This window comes from Strongylocentrotus purpuratus, unplaced genomic scaffold (genome assembly GCF_000002235.5).
Source record: "Strongylocentrotus purpuratus isolate Spur 01 unplaced genomic scaffold, Spur_5.0 spur5_scaffold_20, whole genome shotgun sequence".
In the NCBI taxonomy this organism is placed as follows: domain Eukaryota; kingdom Metazoa; phylum Echinodermata; class Echinoidea; order Camarodonta; family Strongylocentrotidae; genus Strongylocentrotus; species Strongylocentrotus purpuratus.
Window position 1 is genome coordinate 24,754,377 of NW_022145606.1, and position 22,669 is coordinate 24,777,045.

The window sequence follows — 22,669 nt, forward strand, 5'->3', positions numbered from 1 at the left end:
TCTTGTTTTGTATACATCTGGGCAATTATTTGTAACCACATTATGAACTTGCTTTATACTTAATTCCCATACTGTTTTCTTTCTCACAGGAGGTTCAAAGTATTTTTACTATGACTTGCTCTTTCATTTCCAGTAGCCATCCTGATGATAATTAATGGAAGCAATTCATAAATACCAGCCAGAAAGTGGTATAAAAATAAAGAAAGGCAGGAGACACACAGTAAAGACACCAACATAGAATAACGAAAAATAGAAAGAATGAGAGAGAGAGACAGAGAGGGAAAAGAAGGGGGAGAATTATGATAGCTGTAAGCAAAATGATGATATCAAGAGTGTGAATGTGTGTTTAAAATAAGAACTTGATTTCAAAACTCTTATGGGAGAATAAATTTGGAAGCACAGAAATAAAAACAAAATTATTTAGGGAATGTCACAACTCTTTCTCATCCTGTATCACAAGTTTAAAAATGCAACAACTCTCTCTCATCCTTTATCACAAGTTTGAAAATGCAACAAATCTTTCTCATCCTGTATCACAAGTTTAAAATGCAACAACTCTTTCTCATCCTTTATCACAAGTTTAAAAATGCAACAACTCTTTCTCATCCTGTATCACAAGTTTAAAATGCAACAACTCTTTCTCATCCTTTATCACAAGTTTAAAAATGCAACAACTCTTTCTCATCCTTTATCACAAGTTTGAAAATGCAACAACTCTTTCTCATCCTTTATCACAAGTTTGAAAATGCAACAACTCTTTCTCATCCTGTATCACAAGTTTAAAATGCAACAACTCTTTCTCATCCTTTATCACAAGTTTAAAAATGCAACAACTCTTTCTCATCCTGTATCACAAGTTTAAAATGCAACAACTCTTTCTCATCCTTTATCACAAGTTTGAAAATGCAACAACTCAGAGTGCGTTTAATCGACACTTTTTCACCCTAGAATCACGGTTTCTAAAGACGTTTAGTTTAAAACGCAATGCGTTCAAGCGATTTTTTCGTCGGTCGTAAAAATAAACGTGTTTGAAAACACAAACATGAAACGCTGAAAAAGATGCGTTTTGTATCATGATTCAAAAGAATCACGGTCGCTAAAATTCGATTGAACGGACGGAGTTCTCAATCATGATTGTATGACGAAGCCTCTTCCGGTTTGGGAAAAACCGCGCGCCCGCTTTGCATGCAATTTGCGTTCACTATACCATCGTGGCCTGTTCCGTTATGTTATTCCTTGTTTTTCCTTCTATCATTTTCTCTTTCTGTCTTTCCTTATGTTATTCTTTGTTTCTTCCTTTTATTCTTATGTTATTCTTTGTTTTTTTTCCTTCTATCACCTTTTCTTATGTTATTCTTTGTTTTTATCATTCTATCATTTGCTCTTTCTGTCTTTCCTTATGTTATTCTTTGTTTCTTCCTTCTATACTTATGTTATTCTTTGTTTTTTCCTTCTATCACCTTTTCTTATGTAATTCTTTGTTTTAAGCATTCTATCAATTTCTCTTTCTGTCTTTCCTTATGTTATTCTTTGTTTCTTCCTTTTATCATCTTCTCTTATGCTATTCTTTGTTTTTATAATTCTATCACTTTCTCTTATGTTGTTCTTTGTTTTAATCATTCTGTTACTTTCTCTTTCTATCTTTCCTTATGTTATTCTTTGATTCTTCCTTCTTTCACCTTCTCTTATGTTATTCTTTGTTTTAATCATTCTATCACTTTCTCTTTCTGTTCTTCCTTATGTCATTCTTTGTTCCTTCCTTTTTTCACATTCTCTTTCTGTCTTTCCTTATGTTATTCTTTGTTTCTTCCTTCTATTTTTATGTTATTCTTTGTTTTTTCCTTCTATTACCTTCTCTTTTGTTATTCTTTGTTTCTTCCTTCTATTCTTATGTTATGCTTTGTTTTTTCCTTCTATCACCTTTTATGTAATTCTTTGTTTTAAGCATTCTATCACTCTCTCTTTCTGTCTTTCTGTCTTTCCTTATGTTATTCTTTGTTTCTTCCTTCTATCACCTTCTCATTCTTTGTCTTATTATTGCGATCTTTGCTCAAAACAGCAGTCAACAGTCGGCCGTAAACAATTCCAGAAAGCGCGCGCCGAAGTTCCTGGGCCATACTGCGCAGTGTGATGCGCAGTGGTTTGGCTCGCAATGAGCTAGAATCAGCGTTGATGAAAAATCGCTTGAACGCAAACCGCAGTGACCTTGCTTTTTGTAACGGCGTTTTGAATTGTGATTCATGTTTGTGATTCTAGCTTCGAAAATTCGATTGAACGCACCCTCAAGCTACTCGAAGTCGTTAACGGAGAATATAAGACGAACGCAAATCTGGAACTCGGATGTGAAAGCGGATACAAACAAAATGGCGCGCCGCACTGATTGCTATAACGGACCAATCACAGCCCGCGTAGCACGACCCGTTAGCAACGACCGACCATTTCCGGACTACGATAATTTCGCTCGGAAAAAGGATCAAATTTTGGAAGAGACCGAAGGCTGTGCGAAAAAAACTGGTCTAGAAAAACCGTTTAAAACACATCTTCTACTATGTTTTAGACTTCCAAATTTTGATACTAGGTACAGAAAAGACCAATCTTTCAGAAAATGCAAAAAAACAAAAATCTATTTTTTTCACCTAAATTGACATTTTAGCTGATTACGGAGAATCGCTGGTTGCGACTTTTTGTTGGTTTTGTGGTGCCGGGTCACATATGTACGTGATTATTATCACTATAACAATAGTATTATTTGTTATGATTATTATTGTCACTAGTCATGTTATTATTAGTATTATTATTATTATATTATTAATATTACTATTATTACTACCATAACTACTACTACTATTATTATTCTCATGACTATTATCATGATCATCATCACCATCACTATTATTTGTGCCTTTCTTATTATTATCATCTATTTTGATATCCATAAGTTTGTATATTCTTTAAATTTTCCAAATCTTTAAATGTTGGGGAATCTGTTGTTATTTGATAGATGGTTTCTTACACCGTTTCTATGTTCGAATGGCAAAATGGTCTATGGAGAAAAAGAAGTCTATCAAACCGACTTTCCACTGCAGGCAAATGGCGTTCTATATTGACAGTTACCATAGAGTGGTGATGACGAATGAGATCAAGAGTGAAGAGTGTCATCAAATTAAGGTAGGGTTACATGTACCACTTTCCCATATACGTTGATGTTTCGCTGTTGTTTGAGAGTTGTTTATATAGCTGGTTAAAACTTACCTGTATTGATTCTGCTACATAGTATATTTTAAAGATAGATTATGGAATACATCATGATATGACGGAAGAAGTGGAATGATATAAATTACTTCTCTATGCTGATAACACAGGGATCTATTTTACTGATAAATAATAAATTTAAAAGAAAATCAATCTTGATCTACGTTATAATACAGGTTGTTCGTAAGAAAATTAGCCTTGATATTGTCAAAAACCATGTGCATGCTTTTTGGAACTGGTGTCATGTTATCCAAATAATAATGATAATAATGATGGTGGCTTCTTATATAGCACATATGTCCGTCACGTTGTGACACTTCTGGCGCTGCCCCAATTATTACCCTGGCTTTAGCAAGGCAGACACTGCGGCGCTTTAGCATTTCAAGGAATTAATTCCTGCCAGGTTCCCATTTTTGTTGGTTTGATTTTTATTTTATTTATGCATTTTTCCAAATATAATATAACTGAATAACAAAGAACATATAAATGTAAGGTATAATACAACATATACAAACAATAATTTCTTTACTTCAGCATGTTTTTACAAAATATATTTTCATATATAACGAAACTTAATGTTTCCATAACATATTATCATAAATATAAAGTATTATCTGAACTATTCTGTTGGAAAAGTGCAAGAGACCGCAATCATAAGCGGAGGATGGGGGCCTCAAATATAAATCTTAAGGTAAAATTTACATCACCTGGGTCGAGTTAGCAAATGTAGATTAATGTTTTGCCAAAGGACATTAGTGCCGCGGCGGGACTCGAACCGCGGACCTTAAGATCGACAGTCCGCCGACGTATCCACTCGACCACGATACCTCTACGTGAAGGCCAAGTTGCAAGCATTGCTTGGTCTTAAAACAGTTTTTAAATCAGACATGGAGATCAAGAAAGGTGTGGGGGAGGGGGGAAAATCAGGAAACTAACAATAATAATACCTGTACATTTTTCATTATTTAGGCCTATATCTTTAACGCAATTACTTGTTTCTCTTCTCATTGTATAATAATAGGTTATAATTTATGCAGTGGTCCCAGTCGGTGCCCCATCCAAGCAAAAACCAGCCACAGTCAACTTGAATGAGAACGTAAATATTAACCCTAATAGGGCTAATGCTATGGTCACATTACCCAAAAGTAGCCTGCTCGGCGGCCGAGCGGCGAGTTTTTAACCAATTCTGCCCGGCGGCTGCCCGGCCACCGAGCGGCCGCCGCCCAGGCCCCGCTCGTTTTTAGGGCATCGCTCGGTCGCCGCTGAAGTTTTAGCGCGGTGTTAAAATTTGGGCGGCGCCTGCTCACTTTTCACTCGCCGCCCAAAATACGCTCGGTGCCTGGGCGGTCGCCGCCCGGGCACCGACCTAATTGCTGGGCGATGCCTAAATTCCAGCAGCGACCGAGCAGGCTACTGATCGGTCGGTCGCTGCTCAGATTTGTGACCATAGCATTAGGGAAGCAGGATCGCTGTTGTGGCACAAATTGTCGCCGTGGCGACAATTTGTACCGCAACATAGGTGCATGAATACCTTCATATTCGAGCTGCAAAGGGCCCAAATATCTTTTTATTTGGCAGCGAAATGCCCCAATATGCTCACGTTCCACCACTCTTGTACCTAACTTTTAACCGGTACAACAGTTGTGGAACCACTGCTCCAACAGCTCCAACAGCTCCAACGGGGAAAAAGGTCTTCACCAAAATGTTATTGCGGATTCCTGAGTAAAATGGGAAGTTGAAAACGATGCCGCCGACTGATTTTCGATAAATTGGTACCGAAAGTGCCCACATTTTATGTGTTAGGGGCCATCAGTGTTTGTATGCACTTCAGAACAAATATTTTGGCTGTAATTGTTCATTTGGTTTAGATAACGGACTATGATCAATACAGTGAAATAATTACATGCAGAAAACTACAGGGGCCCTGGAGATTCTAAAAAATAAGCCTAAGGATAGTATATGCAGGGAGGTGAAAGAAAGGAGGCGAAACTCTGTTAATTTATTCAAACGCATTCGTGAGTTCTAAAGCGTGACAATGGGATGTGTAACATTCCACTTGGCTTTGAAGTTCCATGCTCCGAGCCGCGCTTCCACTACGGGGAATTTTGGAGGCCTGGCACCAGAGCATTGGGTCAAAGGAGAACTGCTTGATTCAAGCCGCCGAAAAGTTATGCGGTAATCTGCAACTGTTGACCAGGTCCTTTTCAATGATTTTTCATCCATTGTTGAATGTGTAAAGAGTAGAAAAAGCGAACTGCAAAAATAAATAAAAAAACACGCGAAAACATGCATTAGCAAAAATTAGTAAATCATGGATTAAATAACGGGGTATTAAAACATGCACAAATTAGCGCATTATCATCAAATATTTAGTTTTTGTCAGGAAATATTTTTTTTCTTTACCAACTCTGGCACTCAAATTATAGGAAGGACGGAGTACTAAATGGGAAAATTTGTTAGATGCACTATTCCCAATACAATCCCCATACAAAGTTTTTGATTTACACTGTATTTTGCCGGTAATTTAATATTTTATAATAAACGTAAAACGAGTGCCTGCGGGGTGCCTGGCTTCCGAAAGTCCCCACAGTGGAAGCGCGGTTCGGAGCATGGAACTCCAAAGCCAAGTGGAATGTTACACATCCCATTGTTACGCTTTTTAACTCACGAACGCGTTTGAATAAATTACAAGAGTTTCGACTCATTTCTTTCACCTCCATGGTGTATGCCTACATGTGACATGATTATGAAGTTGTGCCACTTACGGTTTTGAACTTGATCGTTCATAATGTGCTTTGATCATGGCTATCGACAATTTGTGCCGTCAACACCCGGCACAAATTTGTACCGCAACAGTCCATCAAACACTCAAAGCGTGGTCTGCTTTATTTTGTTTATTCTGCGAGCTTTCCTGATCGTAATGACTAGAGTTTTACGCATCTTTTGTATACTGAATGTATACAATTTCAACCAACAGTTACCGCGCAGCGTCAACAATTGCAGCTAAAATGACAAATTCCCCATAATTATTGCACACAATGCCGGATTATCAATTCGTGGATGTGGGAAAAGTGGCTATTGGTCAATTAGCAATTGTTCAAAAGCTGTTTAAGACCAGGGACGTGATAGAGAAGGACTGGAATCAAGCCGCTCTCCCTTGACCTCATGCTCCAAGCCGCCGAAAAGTTATGCGCTAATCTGCAACTGTTGACCAGGTAGTGAGATAAAGCGCGCATGAAATTTCAGGATTTAGAATTCCTACACCAGAAATGGTATCACAGCAACTGTTCGCTGTCCCTTTCAACAAGCGAGCACAATCTTGTGTAATTTCATCCTTTTCCAACTGCAAAAATACAGAAAGCATGCGACAACACGCATTAGCAAACTTTATCGAAGATTGTATATCATGGATTAAATAACGGGGCATTAAAACACGCACAAATTAGCGCGTTTTCCTACAATATTGGATTTTTGTCAGGATCTCATTTTTCTTTTACCAACTCTGGCACACAAATTATAGTAAGGGCGGAGTACTAAATTGGAAAAATTGTTTGATGCCCTATTCCCATTACATTCCCCATATGAAGTTTATAATTTACACTGAAATTTTGCCGGTAATTTGATATTTTGTAATAAATGTGAAACTTGTGCATGGCCTCCGAAATTCGCCGCATTGGAAGCGCGGTTCGGAGCATGGAACTTCAAAGCCAAGTGGAATGTTACACATCCCATTGTTACGCTTTATAACTCACGAACGCGTTTGAATAAATTACAAGAGTTACCACTCCATTCTTTCACCTCTCTGTTGAGACTAAATAAATCAGAAACTTCACGGGCTTTTCCTTTCTGGGATATACCATCTCTAAGCAAAGTTTCAGAATTGATCGTCACTCCATAGCCGAGGTTGTCTTGGCTGAGAGAGCACCAAAATGACCCAGCCTTTTTAGGATTAAACAAGCATCGATGAAGATCGATCTTATCGTCTCCCCCACCGCGACTCTGTTATGACTAGTAAATGTGTCCTTGTTTCAAGTGCAACCATCCTTCGGTCAATGAATCTCTTTGGCGACATTCGTGTAATTTGATCAAGACCCTGGTACAATGTGCATGAACATTATAATTCATTGTAATGCAATACAAAGTACATGGAAATCAGTAAACAATGTCAGATGCAGATACACTCTGGATTTATACATGAAAAATGTAACTCCAATTTACCCATGGGAAGTTACGAATCACCCACGTCTCCGCCCAAAGCAATTTGGCTAGTACCCGGATATTCGTGCTGTGCTATATCATAGATATCAACTATTATAATCATAAATTAGAACAAGTCCTGGATCTTCACTATTATTTAAGTTAATTGTAACACAAACATCGAAATTGAAATCACAAAATGTCTCTAAAATCCAGTGTGCAACGTTATTGAGAGGGTGATCGGCTGGGTGGGTTGGGGGGGGGGGGGGGGGGCTCTTAGGTCTTAGGTAACTTCCTACGTCACTGGGTATATTGTTTTATCATGCTGCTAGTAAATGCATTTTATTTCATTTATTAAGATTATTGACTATCTGCATGAAACTCTGGAGGATCTCAAAAAGCGCTGGGCAAGACGGATAGAATATTCTGTGGGAATACGGTGTCCAAATTGTTCTGAATACGGCGATACGGAAGTGATCCCCATTAGAGATATCCTAAAAGACCAGGATGAGATTGCTTCTTGTGATGACGGTTGCCCAATATATGTCGGTGATATCCTCAGAGCATTTAGCAAAGGTAAGTATTAACCTCCGTCTGAACTCACACATTTGCAACCTTCATTTGTATGTATACCGAGGGAGCAAAACCCCGATTTATAGGATTTTGAGACCTTCATGCACAATTTCTATATGGACTACCTTGAAAATATACTCCTGCAACAAACACCGATATCGCATTTCACAAGATGAATATACAGTGCGTCCCAGAAAAAACAAAACCGAGAATTATCGATGTTTTATCGTAACTTAATCGTATTTATAATTAATAAATGAAACATATTTGTAAAGCTTAGATCCTCTTCTTTCTTTTGATGCAACTCATATGATGCATATTTCACTCATGAGTGATTAAAGACAATTTGAAGAGAAGAAACCAAAAGTCATTTGGCGGGCGGTATCTGAATTTCAAAGAGAAAATAACATTTTTAGAAAGTTCAATTTCTATCCTTTCATGTGACACCTCAATCAGGAAAGATGAGCCAGGAATAACATAGTTTTGTTTGTTTAAAGTAATGCTTGAATTTCCATAATTTGATTAAACGAGTTCGGTTTCACTGGCTGCCTGCCGTAGCAACAAACAGATTTGACAAAAGACTTAACTCCGTTTCGTTAACAATCAGCCATGCATCAAGTCTTGCGTCTTCTTTGTGCATGGCTGATCGTCAACATGCGTGCTAGCATGCACAAGGCAGCGAAGCAATGGCTCGCTCGCATGTACAGAGCACTATAACGATAGCGTGCATGCAGCATTATGGCAGGCTATGAGTTAATTAAATAAAGAGCTTATTCATGTATTGAATCTTCGTATTACAAGTGATGATTGTGAATGGGAATGTTTACACAATCCTGCTCCTGTTCCTGCCTTTGAGAAATTAATACAATTTTTACAATCAAACTACTTAATGAATAAAATAATTATAAATTGTATATCATCCCAAGTACAAATAACGTTTTTAAACAGTTCATACTTAAGATTGATTGTGTTTTAAGAAACGACTGTGGTTTTATGCAAAGGACTGTTGTACACTCACACCTATGCACACACACACACACACACACACAGCCATACATTAAAGAAACTATATATATATATATATATATATATATAGTTTCAGGAAGTTATTGAAGTAGAAAACATAAAATGATCTTAATTGCTAAAAGAACTTGAAAAGAACATAATGTTAGCCCTTCGCTTTCTCATTCCATGTCAGCAAAATTAACATGATCACAACAAGTTTCAAGAAACCAACTCAAGGGCAAATTCAATACCCTGTTCTCTGCCCAATAAAAATCATGTTAGGACTATAGCTAATCAATATGTCATTGCGAGTAAAATAGGTGAGTTCGTGTTAACTGTGAACATTAAACGATTAGAACACAGGTACAAGAGACGAGAAAAGAAAAACATGAGTAGAGACACCCGTTATCGTAAATGGCATGATCGAAGAGGAACTTACCCCCCCCCCCCCTCCACACACACACACATACACACACCAACAAAATGGGATGCGGTCGGGTAAGGTCGGGGCAGATTGTGTAAATGATGTTCAATACGATCCTAGTTCTAAATAGTCTTCAATACGCAAATCTCGCCTGAACCCCAACGACAGCCGTCAGTTCATATCCATTTCAGATCGGGTAAATTTATAGGCAGTCCAATACAGTCCGTAGTCAGTTTAAACCTTTCATTAACTAGTTCTATCTCGTTCCCTATACGTCCAACCTGTCTGTACCCCGTCCACAGTTAGTTCGTATCAAGTTCAGATCGGGTAAATTTGACATTTCCGAGCAGTCCAATACATTCTTACTAGTTTGCCCCTTGGTATAACTAGTTTTAAACCCAACCGCCCCGTTCAAAGATAGTTCAACTCGTCCACATCCCATTCTTAGTGCGTTCGAACGCGCTTATATAGCGTGTGCAATCCCGTCCTGACTTGGGAGTTATAAAAACCCATCGCGTTCTCGCGATTCCTCATTCCCGTTCAAATTCAACTCTTCAAGCCTTGCAGATCAAGACATTCAAGCGAAGCCCCCATCACACCAAACTAGTTCTTACGACGTTCTGGAAAATGTTGCCAAACGGGTTCAAACTATGTGCAAACGGAGTGAACGTATTAGCAACTTGTTAAGATCTATTAATATACTAATGGGAGGGCTCAGACTGGCTTGGACGAAAAGGATGCTCTAGAACTTTGAGCCTGTTCAAAATTTTCCCCGTCTTGCGAGTAGACGGAGTGAACGGCATTGCCTTACGTCGATCCCACTAGGAACGTGTTACAATGTGATGTGGTCGAGCATCAATTCGCAAGAACGCGCTGGGTTTTTATAGTCCTCGAACCAGGACGAGATTGCACACGCACCATAGGAGCGCGTTCGAACGCACTAAGAACGAGATGAGGACAAGTTGAACTCTCTCTGAACGGGGTTGATGGGTTATAAACTAGTAAGAACAAGTTGCAAACTAGTAAGAATGGTTTGGACTGCTCGGAAATGTCAAATTTACCCGATCTGAACTTGATACGAACTAACTGTGGACGGGGTACAGACAAGTTGGACGTAGTTCAGTCCGAGCCCGTCTATGAAGGCCTTAACAGATCGTTAACAGTTGCTATTACGTTCAACTCCGTTCGCACACAGTTTGAGCCCGTTTGGCAACATTTTCGAAAACGTAGTGAAAACTAGTTTCGTGTGATGGGGGCTAAACCCAGTGCGTTGTTACCATTCCTCAATCACGTTCAACTTCAACGCTTCAGGCGTACAGATTTTGTATATTCAACTCATTCAAGTATTAGGGAGTTACATGTTGATTGCTTTCTGATAACCGAAATGCGAATAGTACATTTGAGGCAACAAGGATTTTTAATTGTGATTATACCTGTGTATAAATTGCGTATGTCTAAGTACAACATTTCCCATTCTTAGAATTAGGAACGACCGATACATCACCAGGAAAAAGACCATCTAAATCCTCAACGGTCGTCATTCCTCTTCAAAATGCATTAGCAGCAGCCGGTGAGGTTTCCACTTCTAATCCAGGTTATAATTATTTTCCAATCGCTAATAATTTTAAATCGAACTCGCGTTGATGGGATTATCCAAAACTGAAAATAACACTATCCGTTCGATTATTTTCTTAGATAATTGTCTGCTATAACCTAACATAGACCAAAAAGTATAAACGACAATTGTTTCGATTGTTTTCGTTTTGGGACAATATTTTCATTTAACGATTTCGCGCTGCCATCATCAAAGTCCATTTCGACTACAGTTCAGATGTGTATAGATAAATGTTGTTTGGTAACAAACTCCATCTTACTCGACGAAAGTGGAAATAGAATAGAATGTGATTTGAAAGAATTTGATGAAATAACGTCCCCCATTCCCACGACCGTCTTTGGCATGACACAGGACAGTACTCAGTCCAACCTTGCAAAAGCGTCTTCATTCATTCCATCTGGTAGTCGGATAACATAAACTTTCGTGGAAACGTGTTTCCGTGCGAGATTGCCGACCCTACTCACGATACTTTGGTCATTTTCGGCCACTTTTGGGTCAAAATTTCCAAAACTATATTAATTTTGAGCAGGGGTAATTTTCCTAATCGCTATTATCAGCAAATGGGTTTTGATAGGCCTATTCAATGTAAAACAAACGTGTCATGATACCTTTAACCTGCCATGAGGCTGCATGCACGCTTTCGTTAAAGTGCTTTGCACATGCGAGCAAGCTATTGCTATGGTGCCATGTGCGTGCGTGCACACTTTTGTAGTAGCAGTTATTGTTCATGCTCATTGTAATGTGCTGTGTGTCTTGCACACGCGCTATTCATAGAACCATTGCGTTAATCAGATTATCTCAATATAAACTTGGCACTGAGGGATCTGGGGCTTGGCACAATGGGGATTAGCCCTGTGGCATGATAAGAATTAAAAGCAGTCAAATTGATCCCTCAAACACAATTTGTATAGATTTTTGTCCCCGATCAGGCCAGATGTTCAGTTATATTCAATAGATTAGTAGGTTTTGACGTGTATGCATATCGGCAAGATCAGAAGAATTAATTTCATTGAATGAATGTACATGATTCAACATCAATTCCAAAATAGTATCATAGTATAGATAGATGTGATTTGTAACCGAACTTGTATGTAAAATATTTTGCAGATTTTTAAAGACAGTCGGTCACTTAAAATCAATTTACAATATTTCAACCACTTTATTTTTTGGCCAAAGAGTGACCAAACCTTACTAGAATGTTTAGAGTGGGGTAGAAAAAAATTGAAATTTTTGGAAAGTTTTACCTTTAATCAGGCGATCAATCATCCAAGTCATATAGTCTGTTCGATATTACAGCCAAACGAATTTCTCCCTGCTTGCCGAAATGTCTAGTTTGTTGCAAAATTCGAGTAAAATTTGGTTCAAAGTAGCTAAAAACTACTAGAGCAGCCCGAACTATGTAAATGAATTCAATGAGACCGGTTGTTCTTATATGAGCGCACATTTTTTGTATATAAAATAGGGATGCCAATATCCACTGATCAATTGATTTCGAAAATGAAAATGAAATCGTCATTTCTGGCCAAAAGGTGACCAAAATGACCATAATCTTGTTGATGGAATTTTAATTGACCACCTTTTTTCGCATCAGGGCACATCATTTTTTTTTTTTAAATAGGTCCATCAAATCTCCTTTTCTGACTATAGGAAATATTACCCCTGACCCTTACCAAAAGATCATAAAATACCGGATGCTTGGTCTAACATTTATAAAAATTACCTGTTTGTGAAAATCATGCAATATTTGGACCAGATGATCAGTGGCATGAGGTCTCATTTTTCTGTATTCCTCCTTTCAAAAAGATAAACATGGAAGAAAACCCAGAAAAGAACATGTGTGATAAATACAAGAAAATATAAAGCATGTCCGACTGGAGTAGAAATAAACCAAGGGTTGAAGAAATATTCTTTTCTTTTATATATATATATATATATATATATATTTTTTTTTTTTACAAACAACGTGTTTCCGTGTACACAAAGCTCAGAACACATTTTCTTGCTTCTCGTGGTGGGTTTTAAAAATAGTTTAGCTTATTTGGTTTGTTCGATTATAGTAAAAAAAAAAAAAGAAAGAAAAAAAAAGAGGCTGTTTGCTTCACTTTGACTATGAGCCGCAACCGTTACTACATTAATCGTGCTAATTATTTATTTTTATTTGATAACCAATGCATTGAAGTAAATCGTTATAAATACAGATTATCACACGAGATGTTGAAATGTATAACATTTGTTTATCAGGGTTACCTCCTAAAATAGAAAAAGGTGTTCATTGCCACTGATGGATGAGAGAGAAACTGGAATCTTGACTCCGGCTTTTCTAACAAATGCAAATATTAATGACGAAAGTTGATTTTGTTTTTTGTCACATCGATCGAATTTTAAACCAAGCTCCAACTTTTGTCAGAGATGGTAAACTCTTTGTCACGGACGGACATTATGAGAGTGCAATGGGCAAACAGGAACTTTAAAAGAAAACTGGGAATTTCCTCTTTAAGATAAAAACACACATACTGTGTGTTTGGTATATTTGATTAATCTCTAGCTTTTTTTGTTTGCTATTTCCACTCCAATTTTCAGACGGAAGTTTAATTGAGATGTAAGAAATTAGCTTACATCATTCAATACAAAATTTTGAAATTCAAACTTTATCTCACCAATACGAATTGTATGCTGTTCTTTATCTGATAGCAAAAACAAGAAATAATAATAATAAAAGGAGGTAACATGATTTAATCAATGGCAAATGATTATTTGTGTGGTTGAATAGTAATTCAATTCATAATTCAACATGATTACACAAATAATAACATGAACATAATGAATACATTTTTTTAACGGAATGAAACTAATTACTCACTCTTACAATCAGGAGTAACCGAGACATCACTAGGAGACAGAGTTCCCACATCCCCGAGACCATCGCCATCTACATCAGTCTCAATTCCTTGTCAAGATGCAGCAGCAGCAGCCGATGAAGTTTCAACTGGTAGCGCCAGGTTAGAATTCCTTCTTAATCGCTAAATGGCTATACAATAATGGCATTTGATCAGTCTTCATCAAGATCTCATTAACGGGATATAGGCCAAAACTTAGGGATTAGTATTTATTTGGTAAAATATTCTTAGATATCAACTATAAGCCAGCGAAGATCAAAATTTATAAACATAATAGAATAAGATTTCAAGAATTGAATAAATTACATGGTCCATTTCCAGACCTATATTTGACATTGTTGAGAACTCAGATCAATAACGGGGAAAAAAGAAAACAAACATGTAAAAGTTGGCATTTAGATTAGGTTTGCCCCCCCCCCCAAAAAAAAAATAATAATAATATTAATAATAATAATAATAATAATAATAATAAATAAATAAATAATAATAAAAAAATAAATAAATAAATAATTAAAAAAAAAAAAAAATTATGATAATAATAATAATAATAATAATAATAATAATGATAATAATAATAATATAATTGACTAAATAAATAAATAAATTAATACAAATAATAATGATAATACTAATATAACAAATGATTGAAAACATATGATTTTAATAACACTCAATGTATAAATTAATTAATTAATTATACCAAAAGTTTAGCGAGGTAGCATTTTAAATCCTACATACCTGGAGGATAAATATTCCAAAGGCCTTGAGAGCTCACGGAGGGATATTGAACAAAAATTTTAAAATAAATTTGAATATAGATTGACGAAGTCTTCAATGACAACTCACGATCTAAGTGCCAGGTAAGGTTCCCACTGTCGTGCGATCCGTTACGAACCCCACGATTCGCCATTTGTAGCTGATCGTGGAACTTCTCTTAAATGTCAGGTTGTAAAACGAGGTGATGCGAGTCAATACGTTCTGGTACGATTTGGTGCGCTTGGATGCGATAGGGTCACGATTGGTCAATTTTAGGTGGCACGGTCTGATCTCCCGTTTAGATATGATCATAAACGTTCCGATAGGATTGACCTGATTGAGTCCTCGATTGGGTCCCGATATGACACGATCATCACGATCGCGGTTCCCGATTCTGGACGTTCGGGTACGTGCAGATACGTTCGGATACCTTCCGAACCGTTCATCACTAACCGATGCGGTCTGTTGTACGATTATGGTCACGATGTCTCTCACGAGTAATCACGATCTGAGCTACGATCGGACCCCGACGGATATATATATACAGGCCGACTGACCATGGACTTCATTGTTTCTTAAACTTCTACAGAGTGAACACTACAACCCACAACCATTGATGATGGCAGGGGTTGAGGATGATGATAGCGTGACATTTGCATTTTTACTGTAAGTTTATATAAGAAGAAGACGAGCAGCAGCCAGACCAGCCTCAGCCCCAACCACAAAGGACCAGGAGAACTGTAGTCAGTCAGTTCTGGGTGCGACCATGGCTCACAGAGAAGAGGAGACAACGGCCAGTTCTAGAGCCTCCTAGACGCCCAATTGAGGCTGGAAGATCCAGTAGCGTTCCAAAACTACACAAGGTTAACACCACAGCTCTTCGAATATTTTTTGTTTGCAGAGGGTGGCCCCAGCAATCGAGAGGGAACGCACCAGTTTCAGGCAACCCCTCTTACCTGAACTGAAACTAGCAGTGACACTGAGGCACTTTGCCACTGCCACATCTATCGGTCCATTTCGTATTCCTTCAGGTGTGGAGTTTCCAGCATCTCGGAGATGGTTCCAAAAGTGTGCCAGGCGATTGTGCAAGCGGACAAAGATGAGATTGTTAGCCTACATGTAACCCCTGAAGCCTGGACAGCCGTAGATAACCGGTATAAACAGAGATGAGACATCCCCGATGCCATTGGAGCCCTGGATGGCAAACACATTGCTACCATGAAGCCTTTATTAAATGTTAAGGGCCTTTTTTCGATACCACTCCTGTCTCTGGTGGATGCAGATTACAAGTTTGTGTGGATCGACCTCGGTGGAAAAGGACACATGTCAGGCGCTCAGATTTTTGGTGACTCTAAGCTATGCAACGGCCAGGAAGAGGAAGCCCTAGGACCCCCACCCTGCCCTCTGACTGCAATCCCTGATGACCTACAAAACTTGCCCTTCTTTATCTGGGTGATGACTCCTTCGCACTTAAGAACTACCTCATGAAGCCATACGGTAGAAGAGGAGTGATCAGGGAGGAGAGGATTTTCAACTACAGACTCTCAAGGTGGAGGACAGTGTTGGACAATGCTTTTGGGATCCTAGCCAATAGAGTCAGGTGTCTCCTCAGGACTTTAGAGCAGAATCCGAACAGTGTGAAGGATATGGTTGAGGCGGCAGTAATTCTACTGAGGCGGAGGCATCAATGCATTGCAGCACAAGAGGCGGACCATGAGGCTGAAAACCACAATGTCATCCCGGGAGTATGGAGAGACCATGTTGACTTGATGTAAATCAACCTCCTGCATCTCGCATCTCAGCTACAGGAGATGCAAAGTATCAGAATGGAACTCCTAAAGGCCTTCTTCAACTCACCACAAGGTGTAGTCCAGGGCCATGTATTATAAAGTCTTTTGATTGATCGTAAATTTAATATTAAGCGTAAGTCTATGGCTGATTGTGTATTGATTAAACTTAAGATCAATCACAACTCTTTATAATACGCAGGCTTGATATTCTTATATTTGAAAAACTTAGGAAATTGATATTAAAGATGCATAATTGTTTTGTTTTCATTCTTACTGACTATTCAAAGTCAACGTTTTAGAGCTATGTACATTCATTAAAAGGTAATTACTGCTAACTCATTATTTGTCTATGTCAGTGCAAGAACACACACAAAAAAAAATTTACTTGTATAACGTAATACATTTTTAAAAGATATGTAAATAGCAACTATCTGAACAAAAGCTATTTTCTGACCTTAAAGTAAAAGTATGGCACTATACAGTGCATCACAAAAAACGGAACCGTTTTCCGAAACTCAATGTAGCTTATACGCTGCAAAAATTGTAACAGCTTTATTCAAGTTCAAGATCAAGTTTATTTTATTCAAAACAACACAAAACAGGATATAATCTTTTACATAAAAAAAACTGGTAATAGTACATTAATCAACATATATTAACTTGATTGCATCATAAAATGAATGGTTCTAGGACCACTGTAGAAGCAAAGCTTGTGAGCGGGGCCATATAGTCAACACAATACATGCATTAGCAATATGCCAAGGTGAATACAAACAATGTAATGTATAAACAAGGGATGGACAAAACTAAGCTACATAATATAGAGCACAAACATACTTACACACGCGCGCGCACACACACACACACACCAACCACAATGATGAGTAGGTCCTAAGTGGTCTATTAACATTTGAGAATGAGAAATTATTAAGATACAAAGTTATGTCAGTCTTCCAAATAGGTACATTTTAGATAACCTTCAAAACCTAGAAAGAGTGGTACTAATCGTGTTATATCATCAGGCAAACTGTTTGATTCTTTGATGCAAGAGATATGGAAAGAGCCCAGGTCGAAAATCCCATAGAGACCAATAGAGACCATTAGACAAATTCTATTGGTCTCTAATGGTTTCTGTTGGAGTCTATTGGTTTCTGTTGGACCCATAGAATTGAATCCAATAGAGACCATTCAAACCATCAGAAACCAATAGAAACCAATAACACCCATAGACACCAATAGAAATAGAAACCAATAGGACCAATAGAAACCAATAATAATAATAATAATAATAATTGTAAATTTATAATAAGACCAATACCAATAGAACCAATAGGACCAATAGGACCGATAGGACCAATAGAAACCAATAGAACCAATAGGACCAATAGGACCAATAGAAAACCAATGAGACCAATAGAACCCAATGGGACCAATAGAAACCAATAGGTCCAATAGAAACCAATAGAAACCAACAGCTAAATCTATCTCATGCATATTCATGATTACTTTATACGTGTTCACAGAAAATGACATTTATCATAATTTGTTAAGCAACTTATGACAATGTACATCAATTTTGTGATTTTTATTTTCTTTCGGCAACTAATGACCAATAGATTATTTGTTTAATCATGTTACAATTTCATTCACGTTTTAGCAATAGATATATTGATTATAATGATTACTAACCAAGAAACAATTCATGTATTTTTTTATATAGAATAGTACAAGCCTTCAGTTAAAATAAAGGATATTCTCAAACTCACTTCAAGTGATCTATGTGATGAAGTTAATGCAATTGAGATTAGAATATACTTTTTTTGGTGGACAATTGCTAAAATCGATTTTGATTTATCATTATTGATTTACCAATAGAAGCCATTGGACTATTGGTTTTAATAGGGAATTCAGAATATGGGACCATTAGAAACCCATAGAAAGATCTCTAATGGACCAACAGGAACCCATAGAAAATATCTAATGGACCAACAGAAACCCATCATAGAAGAAAATATCTAATGGACCAACAGAAACCCATAGAAGACATGGGTGGATGCTGGTCCAATAGAAGCTTTCTGTTGGTCCATCAGCATTTCTTTCTGTGGGTTTGTGTTGGTCCAATAGATATTTTCTAATGGTTTCTGTGGGTCCATCATTTCACTTTCCCTATTGAAACCATTAGACACCAATAGCTCTAATGGTTTCTGATGGTCCAATAGGATCGGATCCTAATGGAATTTCGACCTGGGAGGTCAGAGTGATATTCGATCATGCAAAAGGCTGATGAATAAGACCCCTTTGACGTGTATTATAATTATTAATTTGTGAGTTTTGACAGAATAAATCTTGTAACGTTCATTCATGAGGCATAGACTGAAGTTTAAACATAAACAATACGCAATTTAACGACGCAAGTCCACTTAGTGGTAGCATTCTTAGTCGGAACTTGGATGTCTATAATTAGAATTAGTAATAAGCCTCATTGCCTTCTTCTGCAATACTCTCAACTCTCAACTCATCAATAAATTACTTAAAATTGTTTCCCCAAGCGACATTACAATATGTCAAATAATGAAGAATAATACTATTATATACATGTAATGTTATTAGCACTCTTTCAGTTAAATAAATTTTATTCTAAAATGAACATTTTCACTAAGCGCAACATCATGGCCTCCAACACTAAGAAAATTATTCCCATCTGAAGCTTTTTACCCTTTGAGCGAAAAATAGCACATTTGGAATTTTGAACAATCAACAATAACTCATTACAACAATACCATGCAAACAGTTTCTGAATCTCTTGATTTTAATTAGTAATAAATCTTCAGCCTTCTTATCGACCAGCAGTAAACTGGTATCATCAGCAAAAATGAGTATGAAATTAAAAACAACAGGGGACCAAGACCAGAACCCTGAGGTACAGCATATCTAATAGAAGCAAGTTGGGAATTAATACCATCCACCACAACAAATTGAGTCATGTTAAACAAATAGCTTTGGAACCAAGACAATGCTACACCACGTATTCCATAATGCTCAAGTTCCATGAGGAGGATACCATGGTCAATGGTATCAAAAGCTTTAGATAGATCTAAGAATATCCCCAGACAATGTCTCCATCAATAGCTTTTATGACATAACTTATAAATTAAAATCACCCATTTGTGTGGAAAAAGTGCTGACGAAAACCACACTGCTGAGGAATCAAGATACTCTTTTTAGATAGAAACTCATCTAAGCGGTAACAATGCTATTGGCTTATAATTAATTATATTTTTACGGTAAGATTTTGTATACACTGATACCACTTTAGATACCTTGAGCTTAACAGGAACAACTCCCTGAGATAAAGACATATTAATGATTTTACATAAGGGATCAATAAAAACGTGAATGCACTCTTCTATAATTATAGGTTAAATATCATCAGAACCACTAGATTTAGATGGTTTCAAAAATGCTACAATATCGATGATCTCAGAGTTTAAAGTTGGTTTTAGAAACATAGATGCATTATCTTCACACTGATCATATAATCGCGAAAAGATTATGGTACTTAAAGAATATCTGTACTGACTTTAATGGGCAATACAAATTCTAGCCATACGATCAGATTATGTGTGTGTACGCTTTTACGTCGTATAAAATTCGAATAACGAAACGCAGGTCCGTGCATCGTTTCGAACTAGAACTTGATGTGTTGTGTGTGGACGTATGGTCGAACTAGAGCGGTATAACTAGGCGGGGCTTACAGCCCAAGTCCACTCCAAAAATAACTTATTTTCAATAGAACCAGAAAAATCAGACAAACCAATCTAAAAAAGTTTGAGCAAAATCGGATAACTAATAAGAAAGTTATGAATTTGTAATGACATGAAAAACTTTGAAAATCTCAAACAATTTGGCAACTCACTCATGAGTCTGTGACGTATGGTCCTCACTATCCACTAATTATTTTCTTTTTATTGATAATATAAATTTCCTATTTTCACCCTAAGAATCTTATTTCTTCACACCAGCATCCAAGTTAGATTGTGAGTAATATGTTTTTGTGTGGATGCACAAATGAAGAGTAATTTGTGTCCAGTTAAATCATGAAAAATTGAATTTTGATAAACTATTTATATAAAAATCAATAATTATGAAATACAATATTCAGAAAATAGTATCAATTCTTCAAAATTCATACACAATTCTGGGAAATGTCATGCACGCAATATGATACAAATCATATAACTTGGGCAAAGGCATGGGGAAATCAAGTTTTGGGGGATAAAAAGGGAAATTAGTGGGATTAAACTATATAAAGCAATTGATAAGTTGTGAGGACATGACGTCACAAACTGATAACGATCTTGGCAATTTGTGTTGTGATTCTCATTGTTCCATAGTTTTACATACTTTTTCAAAAATTCATAACTTTCTTATTAGTTTTCCGATTTTGCTCAAACCTTTTTTGATTGGTTTGTCTAATTTTTTCTGCTTTTATTGAAAGTGAGTTATTTTTCGAGTGGACTTGTCCTTTAACGTGACCGCGCGCGATAGTGTGTGTGGGTGTGTGTGTGTGTATGGACGCCCTTTTCGCTTCACAATGATTTTTCATATACGACGTTTCTTGTGTGGGACGCCCTGTATATCTATTTATTATGTTATCGAAATCAATACAGTTGGTATCTATCATGTTCTGATTGTATGAGCATAAGTTTCTATTTCAAGTCTGCATATTAATGGTATACATGTTTACATTACCTTTCCATAATTGATAGGGAGAGAGAGACAGACAGACAGAAGGAAGGAAAGAGAGAGATAGGGAGAGAAGGAGGATTACCAAGAAGAAGAAGAAAGTGTGAGGTTGAAGAAGCTGATGGAGTGAATGAAAAACAGTTAATATGATTAAGGACTATAAAGTGAATGATAGTGAATGAGAAACAAATTACATGGTTGAGAGAGAAAGAGGAAAGAGAGAGAGAGAGTGGTTTTATATAAATATATGGGCGCTAGAACAGTAACAGATCGTGAACGTCCTTGAAAAAGCGTGACTTCTCGTATGTACTCGCATCTACTCGTATCAACTATCTGCTCGTGAGTCATTCGTGTCAAGTCGTGAGCAATGGTACCCGACAGAGCGTCACAGATCGTGGCAGATCGCAACACATCTCAACAGAGCATGGTATTTGTCTTCTCCAAGGTTGATCCCGATCACCACGATTAGGCAGCACGATTCGATGCGATATGTTGCGCTTTGTTACGATCCGATGCGATGATAACGCCTGACAATTAATCGTCTTGATCGTAAAAAATGTGTTAACTGTCCAAAAATTTCCAACGATTGCCACGACTTACCTCAAGATCTGATAATATATGATAGTATCACCACGATTACTCCACGGTTAAGACCACGATTGCAATCGTAGCGCCAAGCGTGATAGTGGGAACAAAGCAAACTAACATACTTTCAAAATCAGTTCGTTACCTTGGCCCCATTATCTGGAATTCCTTGCCACCTGACATTCAACACACATAATTCAATGCACTTTTTAACAAACGAATAAAAAGATTCCTTCTCTCTAAATTATCAAATTGAATAATGTCAATTATCATGCCAGTCGGATTTGTAGAGTGCTGGAATGTGGCGTCGCAACGGCCACACCCCTTTGGCTGTCCTTAGCATGATTCATTTGTATACGACTATTCGTTTTTGTTGTTGTTGTGTTTTTTTTTTTTGTTTTTTTTTTTTTTAACTCTAGTGATCCCCTCCTCACAAGCCATTGAGGCTTTTTTTTCGGGACACCCTTTCTTTCATACATTTGTATTACTAGCTCATTATTTATTTATTTATTTATTCAGACATATTTTAACAGGTACACAATATCAGAAGTAAATCTGTTTTGCATCTCGGACCTGGTATTAAAAACATCATATAAAAAGTACAAAGTATAACAAAGTAAAATACGCAATACATCATAGTAATACAAAATATGGTAGTATAATATTTCAAGGTCTTAATAACAATGATTCTAAATATAAGTGAATGCTACTTATAATAATTTCAACAGAAAATAGTCATATAAGAGTATGCAAATGTAATGTTTCAGATTAGAGATTGAGGTAATTTCAATGGATTCGATTTTTGTTTGTACAATAATTTGAAATTGTC

General features: G+C 37.0%; 1 protein-coding gene across 1 annotated transcript in view; it reads left to right on the forward strand.

Moving 5' to 3' along the window:
- The first annotated feature begins 16,203 nt into the window (after positions 1 to 16,203).
- The window catches only part of LOC115927654, a 41,768-nt gene continuing 35,302 nt past the window's right edge, over positions 16,204 to 22,669 (forward strand). Inside the window, exon 1 of the mRNA XM_030993785.1 lies at positions 16,204 to 16,464. Coding sequence (XP_030849645.1) covers positions 16,204 to 16,464 — 261 coding nt within the window. The remainder of the gene's footprint in view (positions 16,465 to 22,669) is intronic.